Source organism: Syngnathoides biaculeatus, chromosome 2, assembly GCF_019802595.1.
Source record: "Syngnathoides biaculeatus isolate LvHL_M chromosome 2, ASM1980259v1, whole genome shotgun sequence".
Lineage (NCBI taxonomy): Eukaryota > Metazoa > Chordata > Actinopteri > Syngnathiformes > Syngnathidae > Syngnathoides > Syngnathoides biaculeatus.
This window is the reverse complement of record NC_084641.1, coordinates 10999064-11011125: the sequence shown is the minus strand read 5'-3', so window position 1 is coordinate 11011125 and position 12062 is coordinate 10999064. Positions and strand designations below refer to the sequence as shown.

Genomic DNA, 12062 nt, shown 5'->3' with positions numbered 1-12062 from the left:
GGGGGGGGGGGGGGGGGGGGGCAGGGGGCTCAAGTACTCACATTCTGTACCCAGAGGGCAGAAGTACTCAAACTCACACCCTGGCCTATACTTAAGTCCAGAAGATTGTGTCAAAAGGAAGAACGGTAATTAATAGTATACACACTGATTGAACGATTGCCTAAAGTATATGTACAAATGCTGACAAAAAAATATTAATAACAAAATTGCAGGTGCTAAATAGTTCCCCTTTTATACTTTGCAGTGTGAAGAAATGCTTTCAAAGGTGGCACATCTGCCTCGCTGCTCTGAGGACACACGTTCAAATCCGGCCTCACCTGTGTTGAGTTTACATAAATTCTCCCCCCCTGCGTGGGTTTTCTCTAGTTGCTGCGTTTTCCCCTCACATTCCAAAAACGTGCACGGTGGGTTCATTGCGGATCCTAAAACTGTCCGTTGTCTCGATCGGCTGGCGACCTGTTCAGGGCGTACCCCGCATCTCACCCAAAGTCAGATGGGATTACGGTAGTGAGAATAAGGCGAATGGAAAATGGTTGGGTTGATGCTAGCAAAACGACATCCCCCATAGTTTTGCTCATCTTTTGAACAGCCATCCCAAATAAGCTATGCAGTACAGTAGTACCGCGAAGGAATAATACACACTGAAAAATACACGCCAGACTTAACATGCCTGTTTTTGTTGTTGTTTGAGATCCAGGCTGGCGCAACGCATTTACCAATTAGGGAAAGGAACTAAAGGTTAACTGTCTTTGGCACAGACTCAACGACTGCATAATAACGCAAAAATCTACCACGTCATTCTTGTGTTTGGAGAGACTATTGATGAAAAAACAGAATCTGGGGTCTTGGCCAAAGTCTAGCATGTGGAGTCATATAGGCGGCAGTGTTCTGGCTCTGTCAAAAGCAATTTATTTTGGGGAGAATTATTGATGAAGTGTGGGCAAAGCTAACTTTTCATGTATGTGTTAATTGGACTATCGGGAGAATCTGTTTTAAGGGAAAATGCTACCTTAAAAACATGCTGGCAACATGTAAACAGCCGTTACAAAGAATCAGATCAATCCAGGCCCTTTGACCTAATCAGTATTGTTAAGACAGTAAATGGCATGTAAATATGAATTCACAGATAAAGAATCGAGGACGAACAGTACACAAAGAGCGGGGAAAGGGGTGTCAAATGGACACTGTTCACATAACAAAGTCAATTTAGATCATTGCAATTAATGAAAAGGAGTCAAACCATTCATTCCTTTTGGTTCATTTTCCATTATTCATTTATCTATGCTGTTTTTAAAATGCAAAACCAAAAAAAGAAGTCTTCTCCAACAAATGTGACACAAGGTGTGTGAAGTATCAAAATAAAATTGTACATTCGGGGCTGTCAATTTGTAGCCAGCATCATGTCTTAAAATAAAATAGTGCTTATTATTAAATGAAAGTTTTAAAAATCTGATTCTGATTAATTCAAGTGTGTGTATTGTGTGAAACAATTAAAAAAAAAAAGAATACCATGGCTTGTGCACCTTTTCAACCCATATTCAATTGAATAAAAGTAAGGAAAAAAAAAAAACCAAGCTATTCAATGTGAATTTTTTTTTGGGGGGGGGGAACTTTGTGTCCCTTTTTTAATTTGATGCCTGGAACACATTCCCAAAAAGCTGTAACAGGGGCAACAAAACAAAACAAACACAAAAGAAAAAAGTTGAGGGAACGCTAAAAAAAAAAAAAACTGTTTCAAACAAACATTCCACACATGAACATGTTAAATTGTAACGTGTGAGGGTCGTGATTGATTATAAAAGGAGCATCGTCAAGAGGCTCAGAAGTTTGAATGCAAGGATGGGGCAAAGGTCACCGCTTGGTCAACAAATAGATTAAGAACAACATTTGTCAGCACACATCCTCACTTGGGTCATAAGCAGTGTTGGAGGTGAGAGGCAGCACAAACACCCAACTAGTTGCTGGCCAATCACAAAGCACTTTTGAACAAACAGCCAATCACAGTAACAGTCACACCTACGGGAGTCTTCACCTAACCAACATTACAAACATTATTCTTACCTGCAAATTGACAGTATAGACAGGAAGACTTTTTTTTTAAACAAACAGACACTTTCAGTCATTTATTTTGCCTTTATCTCTAGAAAGATTTTTTCCTGAAATGAATTGTGCATGTTATCAGTTACATTAATGGTGGGAAAACCTTTTGAAATGATTGTCTCATTCTTTTCCATCACAAAAAAATTACATTTGAAGAGGGGTGTAGATTTTTTTTGTATCTACTGCAACAAAACAAATATTTCCAATAACATTCATTGAATTATTCTTCTTCCGTGATGCTCGAACAAGCTCTTCAGAAAATGGATGCTGATATATTTTTCTGTCAAAGAGGAACCATGTCATTTTGCCGTCATCCCAGAACTAAAAAAAAATAACGGAAGAACACGATACGTGCATTGTAAGGATTACACACCTCCCGTAGTTTAGTGGTGTTAAAATTTAATGGGCTCCAGATATGATCTAGTACATAAAAGCTTTAGAACTCATCTCTCTTTAGGTTTTGTCCACTAGTTTCTTTTTGAGACCGTTTACCCCAGAATTGTCTTCAGAGGTCTTTGTGCATCCAAAAAATCGACACTCCCTTTGCATCTCTGTAGGGAGTTTTCGTGAGAGTCTGAATCATGGGTTCTCCTCCAGGAGGAGGAGGGGTGGAAGGAGGTGGTGGTGGTGGAGGAGGCGGAGGAGGAAGGATGGAGGATGTCGGAGAGAGTTGAGGTATAGAACACTGAGGAGGAGGTCCAGCAGTCCCAACTGGGTGCCCCTTTCCAACCTTCTGTGTTTGTTTTTGCATGTTCACCTCTACATCAGGCATCCGGGAAAACCTGACAAGCATCTCCATCGGAACGAATGATGCCACGGCTCCGGCGTTCTGCACCGGCGTCGACAGCGCATAGCCGATGTGGGCGTAGAAATGTTGCTTATCGTGGGTGGTCAAGCACAAGCGACTGAAGCCTCGGCTTTTGGCATAGCGCTCTGTCTCCTCCATCAATGTTCGCCCGTAGCCTTTGCCCCTCTCCGCCTTTGACACGACCACCGACTCCACGAACAGGCTGCCGCCGCGGTCTACGACTCTGGAGAGTCGAGCGTGTCCCAGGATCCTCTCGGCGTCTTTGGAACCTTGCAACAGAACCAGGCAGATGGGGAACTCCGGACAGGATTTCTGCAGCGAGTGAACGCGGGCAGCTTGGCTCCTCTGCCACTCGGAGTTGACGAGGTCAGCGCAGGGAAGCAGCAGGTCCGGGCGGAGGTGGATGGGAATAACACGGATCCCCTCTGCTGGTCGACGCTCTGATCGGCTTTTCGTTACACTTTCATCATCCAACGTGGAGGCTTCAGAGACCGTCGGAGAACGTAGATCCATAACGCCCGTGTCTCCGGTCACCATCATTCTAAAACGCCGCCCTGTGGTGATCAGGGTTTGACCAGTCAGTGTTAAACGACATTACGCAAGCTGGGCTCGTGCAGTCCCGCGGCCCTTGTGAGGATAAGCAGCTTGGACATATGGGCTCTGCATGCTTGTCAGGGGGGCTGCAGGAGAGAAGCGCTGGAGCCGAGCTTGAAATAGACTGCCTGACATTTGAAATGCATTCCACACTGATCCAATGGGTTTTCGTTATTAAGCTACGATATACCAGTGGTTTTCAACTTCTGTGCAGTCACAAATTCGTACAACAGCCAAACATCATCAGGTGTACTTTGTTCATTCATGCCATTGAGTCGCAGGCAGAACAATTTCATGCTCTTCCACTAGATGGCCGAAGGTACAATCAACCTCAGCATCCACCTGTTGCCATTCTGAAAATAAATATGTGCCCAGATTTCCCACTAAACACATTTTGCGAGTTAGTTTATGTGGGATAATTTTTCACTTTTAACTCGTAAAGCTATTCCTAAATGCAGTTACACCTGGGCTTCAACATGCTTGGGCAGACAGTGCCAGACAAATACTACAATACATGGAAGCTAGTTTTAATAACCATAACCAGGATGCCCACAAGAAGACGTTGTGTGAGGTCATGTGATTTTCTTGTGTCGTTTGATGAACTACATTTAAGCATTACAACGCTTAAATTCCAAACGGCACCCACTGCAAAAGTCAAAGTCTCGTGTACAAAATAGTTAACCATTAAATTATGAATAAAAGTTGTAAGTGGAATTTCGATCAGTGTAACGGCCTAAAAGCACCATTACAGTACTTTTTAGCAGCAGAAGCAGCGAAAGTGTTTCGAGTCTCTTCTATCTGCACTCTGGTTTCCTCCCACTTCCCAAAAACATGGCTGGAGAAGAATCTGATCTCTTTTGGTGGTTTGGGTGTTTACACAGTCATTGTTTGGAGAACATGGAGAATAAAACGTGTGTTGGCTATCTCGTCCAGTGCTACATTGCACTGTCGTGACCCTTCAGAGGTGTTGCGTAGTTTTTTTTTTTTTGTACAAGAAAAATAAATCTATGATTAGCTTGGTTTTCTTCGTAGGCTGACACCCCAGTCTTACAAAACGGCCTTCGTCGTCTGTCAGCAAGATGTTCAAAGAAAAAAAAAAAAAAAAAAAATCTCTCAAATCTATGCGCTCAACGGAGACAACACTGCCCCCTCGCGGATGGAGTTCGACCTAAACTGCATTACGTTCGCCTAAAAGTACAAGTTCAATGCGCGTGCCCGCTGATCCACAAACGCACGAACAATGTCACAAATAAGTCACAATTAACGGACACAACGTGTAAATGGATGTTATATTTCTCTCACCAGTTGTTCCAGGGGCGTCAATTTGCGTGCTACAGAAAATGACGTCAGGCAAAGTTGCACACCCAGCTGATCATGATAACTTTCAGCTTGGTGCAAACGACGTAAAGCGCACATCAGTTCCTTGTTATATTTAGCGCCTTTCTGAATCACACCATTTGTTCATCCTATACAAGTCCACTATAACGCAACCAACATTTTTAGTTTTTACGCTCGGTCGCCGGGGCGAGTCTCTCCTGCTCCTTAACCCAGAACCAGCCTATCTGATCAGCATCTGCCTTGCTCGTACAACTAACGAATGACAAACAACTGCTCCGGGATCAGTTCAATGGCGACACTCACGCACACGGCAGTCTCCGGAAAAGGAAAGACAAGTGTGTGAGGCTTCAACTCCGACCGCTCGTCTGATCCACGTCCTCCACCATACGTGCTGGAGTGGTATTACACCGACACGTGCTATTGTATTGCGCTGTAGCACAAACACCGACTGAAATTTGGTTGGGACGTTGTTCAAAATATAGCGATGCCTTACATGAATGAATGCTTCCAACTTCAAATTGCCTTGATCCGAAAAACAGAATTTAAAAAAATTCCATATTAGAAAACTGTTTTAACAAAAAGTTTGCTTTATTTTTGTCTTTTTTCTTTCCATCCAGGACAACTCAGATAATAGAGGAGAAATCAGCACTGTTTTTTTATTCACTTTTTTTCCCCATATTTAGAGAGATGGATGAAATTATCAGTTCTTCAAAAACAAAAGTACATAATACATAAATAATTGAATACAATGAATGGCGGCATCAACGACAGAACAAAGTCCCCAAAATGGAGGATGTTGTTTTTACCACTTCCTCTGTGGTACTGTAATAAACACCGGCACTAACTGAACTCAATCAACAACAGTTGAGGAAGAAATGGAGTGTCCTTACTTTGTTTTGAACCCTGACCTCTCACTGAGGAAACACTTTTTTTTCATATATATTTAAATATTTTTTTATCAAAGCTTCTGTGGTTTTATGTTCATAAAATTTTTCTAAAAGTTGTCAAACTTTTTTTTTTTTTTGCATTTTCCTCAACTTTTTTTTTTCAGTTTGTCAGCTCCATTTTGTGTTTTTGCAAATGCGGTTTGTTTCATAAGTGTACCCCCCTTAGTGTGTATCCGTGTGTCTGTGTGCGCGTGCACGTGTCCTTGGCTGAGGCAATTTAGAGCTGTTAAAGCAAACGTAAAGTGAATGTGAACACTGCCATAGAAACCATGAGTAGTGATGTGTTTCTAAAAACGTCGTGTCTGGGTGTGAGCACGCATTCATTGTATGTCCTCCTGCTGCTTTTCCTGCATACAAGTGAACGCAGCTAAAGACACTGGTGCCGAAAGGTTGAAGCTGGTGTGGAAGGAGAAGGAAAAAAAAAAGGGGGGGGGGGAAAGGAAAAAACAAGGCTATGGCCAAGTCACCTGTGTGCGTGTCTGTGCGCGCGCACGTGTAGATTAGAGAGTGCATGTGGAAGAGAATATCTAAGTAGTTTTATCATTGTATGTGCAAAGGAAAACTTAATCCTTTTGCATATGGGTCTAATACAATTTCTCATGTTTGCAAAGTATTGGTAAAGCTTATTTCATGTGTATGTATGTATTTATGTGAAAATGTGAGTGTGTGTAAATAGAAGGCACGGAGGGTGGAGTGGGAGGCTCAGTCTCTCAGGTCCATGCTCGAGCCGAAGAGGGCCACCAGCTGCTCCTCGTAGTGGGCGATGTTCCTCTTCATGATCTCTTTACAGGAGCCCAGGAGGCGCTCAAAGGCTTGGACGTCTATTACTGCAAGGAGTGCATTATGTGAGTCCGTGTGAAGTCGACTCGGATGCCAAACTATCAACGCTAACCATTTCACTGATCTTATTTTGCTAAGATTAAATGAATTAAAAAAACCTTGAAGGTGAGAATCAAGGGAAATTAAATGCCATTCAAAAATCATACTTATATGGGATCTTGACCTAGTCCAAAACAATTATTTTCTTACATTTTAAAATTTATCACTGTTTTGTAAAATATAAAAACATGGGAGAACATAAACAAAACACTGGTTTCATAAAGTATAAGTCAAAAGTATCTCTCTCTCTCACACACATGCACACACTAGTACATGTGTTGTGTGCTTTTATGGAGCATGGGATCCGCTCCATGCTAGTGTTTTCGTTTTGTGATAGTGTTTGAATTTTATGCTAAATAACCATCTTAAACTGCATCAGGGACTTTTGTTTTCACCAAACTCAAGCAATAGCATTCTTCAGAAGCATGCTCATAACTTGAATATTGGCTCACAACAACGAAAATTCGACTAAACAGGTACTCGTAACTCAAAATGTGGGCACTTGTAAGTCAGAGTACCATTGTGCTAGTTATTTTATCGTTTATTCCCCAGCCTGATTTACAATTGTGGTGTTGCATGATTGAGAACTCAAAAGCCACTTGATAATAGAATGACAACACCCAGCACAATTTTGCAAGCATTTCATCACAAACACATTTGAAGAGGGTGGTTCAAATAATGCATTGTACAGTTATAATAGAGGGATATGCAAACCCAGTTCTGAGTAAGTTGGGATGTTGTGTAAAATGTGAAACAGAATATTGATGCAATGACTTCCAAATCTTTTCCACCCTATCGAGTTAATGCAGGTGACGTCACCATTTTCACGCCGCCATATTGCCGGTCAAAACAGAGCTGCTCGGCATTGTGGGAGACAATGAACCGGATGAGAATATTTACAATACCTGAGACCTGTTGAGCTGTTGGTTATCACAACATACGAGACAGATATGCAAAGAGATCATTCTATAGCATACCAGCTGAAAAGACCAGAAAAGATCGATGAATTTCAGCAATTAAACGTGATAGATGATGGCCAAAAAATACACACAACTGTGTAGCGATCACTTCATTTCAGGTAGGAATTATTCTTCTCAATCTCAAATTACCAAGAAGTATTTATAATGCCAAATTGAGAACAATGAGTTTTAAAAAAAAAATGTCTGTCACAGAGGTTTACGGAAGTTAAGTGTGCCTGCAATCGCTTTTGTGTACGTTCCAGGCAGACGACTCCGTCCTCTGTTTTTTTCCCCAATAATAGTTAATGAATGCGAGTTTGTGTAGAACCAGGGGTCCTTTATTTAAATATTGGTATTTGTATTGAATACTAGCTGAAAAGATCGATGGATTCTGGCAAAGGTTAAAGGTGTGGCCGAACAAGCTTCCACGTTCAGGAGCCGTCTACCCGTCACTATGTGGGATTTATTCCTGATTAAGAACAGATCTGGCAACGGAGTATTTGTATGCGTCCAGACTTTTCTACGCTTTCAAACTCTTCTGTATAAATCTCAACGACTTACTCACCAGTCCAATTTCTTATCGGCAAAAACATCGACTTCGGCATTAAAAACGGGTCCTCTATGCCAAGTTTATCTAATTTTTCCACGCACCTTCATTTATTTTCACCTTCTAAACGTCTAATGGTATCGGACAAGACTCTGGGCGTCGTGCTATAAGACATTTTTGTGTCGTCTCCAACCGACTTAGCATTGAACAATGCTTTGTTAGACCGGCAATATGGTCAGTCATGTGACTTCGGTGAAGTAGGTGCACGAGGTCTATACTGAATTGAATACACTACAAAGACAGTATGTGTTATGTTTGAACTGATGAATGTTTCCCACCACCCCTCAAATATTCTCTCATTTTGAATATAATGCCTGCAATGTGTTTCCAAAAAAGCTGGGACAGCAAAAACAAAATAACTGGGAAAGCTGAGGATGGTAAAATTGCAAATCAATTATAAACAGGTGCGTGTCATGACTGTTTATAAAAGGAGCATCCCTGAAGGAATCAATTGTTTACTACTAAGCAAGGAACAACGTTCACACTTTGTGAACAGCTGTACGAGCATATAGTCCAACAGTCTAAGAACAATGTTTCCCGAGATACAATTGTAAGGTAATTCGATATCTACAGTTCATAATAGGCTTGTCATGGTCATTATATCACCATATCGTTCGATAAGTAAAATGGACAAGAGTTTTTCCAAACTCGATAAATTGTCATAGTTGTGGTAAGGCGGTGCGCAGATAACAGAGCGAGTTGTCAAAGTTAGACAGTTGGGTCATTAGCTGCTTGTGGTGTGATGGAAGACTGGCAGAACGTTACACTTTTGCTAGTGTTGGCTCTGTCCAACACTCCACTGCCTTGCTCTATGTCCAACGCCTACATAAACAGACGCTTCAGGGACCGTAAACTGTTTGTTGTGTTAGCTAATGACTAGACTGCCAGAAAGTAGTACAGTTAACAAGCTAAACGACTCGCTCCACCGCGGCGATGTCCTTTAAAACAGAGCTTTGCTTAAAATTATGTGCTAGTCCCTAATTAACATACACTGGGACGTTTACTATTTATTTAGCCAATAGTTGACTACAGCGAATATCAAGATCTATTTGATTGAAGGGTGAAAGGCTCATCTTCAGAGGACCAACCACACATGGAGATTTTCTTTGTCATTCTGATTGAAGTCATTCCAACTGAAGAGCTCTGGCCAACTGTTTATGCATGAAGGATTTTATTCTAATCGGATGTAAGTAAGTTCACTACTTGGAACAAAAGTGTGACATCATTTATCAAGATAGAGGTCCAATGTTTACTCAGCTCTGTAGTTGGGATTGTTTACTATATATTTATTGAAAAAACGCTTCTGATGAATTTGGTAAAGAATATTTCACCCCTGTGAAACCGGATGAAATTCCATTCGTATTTTGGCCTGCTTATTCCGATGTGTTTATAAGGAGCAATTTCATTTGGTTTGGCCTTCTCAACCGATAATTGGAAAATAAGGCTCACTGTAAACCGGGCTGGTACACCTCTATTTCTTTAATTCTGACCCAGGGGGATTAATATCTTTTCAGTAGAAAGGCTTTAAACCAACACTGAATGCCTGTGAAGTTTGATCCCTCAGGTGCACTGCATGAACCACACATCATTTTGTGCAAAAGATATTGCCACGTGAGCTCCGAAACGCTTCAGAAAATAATTGTTAAATTCTACATCCACGAATGCAAGTTAAAGTACCATGCAACGTGAAAGATATATTGAAACAAAATATAGAAACCAGACACACTTCTCTGGGCTCAAGCGCATCTCAGATGGACTGACGTGAAGTGGAAAAGTGTGCCGTGATCTGAAGAGACCCCAATTCTAATTGTTTTTAGAAAGTAATGATGTTGTAGCCCCCTGGCCAAAGGGGAAAAGGACCATCTAGATTGTTATGAGTGCAAAGTTCAAAAGCTTGCAACTGTGATGGTATGTGCATGTGTTAGTGCCCATGGTACGGGTCACTTGCAAATCTGTGAAGGCACCATAAATACTGAAAGGTACATACAGGTTTTGGAGCAACATATGCTACCATCCAAGCAAGGTCTTTTTCAGAGATGATTATTTCAGAAAGACAATCCCAAACAACATTCTGCATGTTACAACAGCATCGCTTTGTAGTGAAAGAGTGCGAGTGCGAGACAGACCTACTAACAGTCTATACCTGTCTATTGAAAAACAGTTGCGCATTAGGAGAAACAAAATACAACAACAGAGAGACTGTTGAGCACTTGAAGTTGTACACCAAGCAAGAATTGGCAAGAATTCTACCTACAAAACATCAACAAAAAGGTGATGTAACAAAATGATAAACATGCCCTCGACCCAGCTTTTTTTTTGGAATGTGATATAGGAATCAAATTCAGAATTATTACTATTAGTATTTGCAGAAAAAGTTTCAGTTTGAATATGAAAGTGTTTATAGTGTATTCATTTGATTGTAGTTTAAAAAAGATTTGCAAATCATTGCATCCTTCCTTTATTTACATGTTCCGTTAATTGGAATTGGGGGGTTGGATATCCATTCCTTAAGAAAGCAATTATTAAGTTCATTATCAAATGAAGAACAAAACACAACGCCTTGGGACAAATGCAATAAAGGCAGATGGAAGAGTGTATCTGATCTTACCCAAACATTTGACATTGCCAACTGCATAGGCTGAGGCAGCCCGGGGCTTGTTAGTGACCAAAGCTAGCTCCCCGAAGTATTGACCCCTGCTACAGCGGGCTATCTCCACCTCCGCATTGTCTGCATGGTCTGCCTTCGTCTGCACAGTGTTATGGGAGGGAAGAGGATTAAAGGTTAGCAACTCCTGAGCATCCTGAGTTCCTGTGTTGCTTGGCAAAACCTTTTCAATGGAGAGTGTGGGATGCCACTGTAAAAATGATCCATAAAAAAATCTGTGGTAGACTATTTTTTTTTTTGTATCTTTGCACAGTAAGAATATGAGAAACCAATGGACCGAAATAGATTATATGATGAATACCCCAGATATCATGAGCCCTGAATTTACAAATTTGATTCTACTAAATTTTTATTGTGCACCTATAATTCCATCAATTCTTTGGTTAAAAGACAATCATAAACACTACATATCGTGTCAAAATTTGAGGGTATTTTTTTCGGGAAGGGCATGTTGCTAGCGCACAAATAGATGTGAAAATGTTTCAAGTAAATTGGTAGACTCCCAATCGAAGATAAATGTAGTGTAGGGTGATAGGAGACAATTATTCTACAATATAAATTCAATCAATTGAAAGCAGTCACAACCAAAATCTGCTTACTTTACTCTTCATCATGATCTTGACCTCTCCAGATTCTACTATGTAGAAGCAGTCAGCACTGTCACCCTGTCAATAAAAGATATTTAAGTTGAAGACACAAAAAATTGACAGTATTTTAGTCCGCATTTTATTTTAAGATACACTTAGAAAATTTTAATATCCAACAAAAGCTCCGATCAACAATGCCCTAACCAAGATGCCTTAAAATAACATAACTGGAGAACAACTGTCATACTCTGCCTACATGAGTGTAAATATGAGGGGCTTACCTGTGTGATGATGCGCTCACCATCTGAGAACTGCTTTGCGCCCAATACATCCACAATTTTCATCCTCTCTGTTGCCTGCATGGATTTAACAAGGATATTGACAAAGAATAAAAGGTAAGAAATTGTGGGATTAGAATACTCATACCTGGAGACATGTATGACCCAAGACCTTTTCTATAGACATGTAGTTCCAAGGAGGCAATAGGTATGATGGCACTACTTAGATACAAACACATGACCTTTGACCAAGGCAGAGCAATTAGGAAAACAGGGTATATGGCTTTAATAATAATTTTA

At 40.8% G+C, this 12062-nt stretch overlaps 3 protein-coding genes and 1 long non-coding RNA gene across 6 annotated transcripts in view; 1 reads left to right on the top strand and 3 right to left on the bottom strand.

Annotated features, from left to right (window-relative positions):
* The window catches only part of lamb2 (laminin, beta 2 (laminin S)), a 58125-nt gene extending 52984 nt beyond the window's left edge, over positions 1-5141 (bottom strand). The window contains exon 1 of the mRNA XM_061833103.1: positions 4805-5141. The gene's annotated coding sequence lies outside the window, so the exon portion shown is untranslated. The remainder of the gene's footprint in view (positions 1-4804) is intronic.
* On the top strand, positions 16-1506 carry LOC133507772 (uncharacterized). The gene is made up of 2 exons (XR_009796890.1): positions 16-125; positions 245-1506. It is a non-coding gene; the product is annotated as an uncharacterized LOC133507772 (long non-coding RNA).
* LOC133507762 (N-alpha-acetyltransferase 80) lies at positions 1648-5285 on the bottom strand. Of its 2 annotated transcripts, none has more exons than XM_061833173.1 (2): positions 5144-5285; positions 1648-3462 (listed from the first exon to the last, which is right to left on the bottom strand). In XM_061833173.1, the coding sequence occupies exon 2, from the start codon at positions 3446-3448 to the stop codon at positions 2606-2608; it is 843 nt and encodes a 280-aa protein (XP_061689157.1). In that variant the 5' UTR covers positions 3449-3462; positions 5144-5285; the 3' UTR covers positions 1648-2605. The 2 variants fall into 2 exon arrangements, with proteins under 2 accessions (XP_061689157.1, XP_061689161.1); XM_061833177.1 differs by having other exon boundaries at positions 5148-5225.
* A 122-nt stretch (positions 5286-5407) lies between these two features.
* Positions 5408-12062, bottom strand: part of prkar2aa (protein kinase, cAMP-dependent, regulatory, type II, alpha A) — a 61261-nt gene continuing 54606 nt past the window's right edge. For both annotated transcript variants that reach the window (XM_061833124.1, XM_061833115.1), the window contains exons 8-11: positions 11766-11840; positions 11497-11562; positions 10841-10979; positions 5408-6614 (exon numbers count right to left, since the gene is read on the bottom strand). In XM_061833124.1, the coding sequence (XP_061689108.1) occupies positions 6490-6614; positions 10841-10979; positions 11497-11562; positions 11766-11840 (405 nt within the window). In that variant the 3' untranslated portion in view covers positions 5408-6489. The remainder of the gene's footprint in view (positions 6615-10840; positions 10980-11496; positions 11563-11765; positions 11841-12062) is intronic.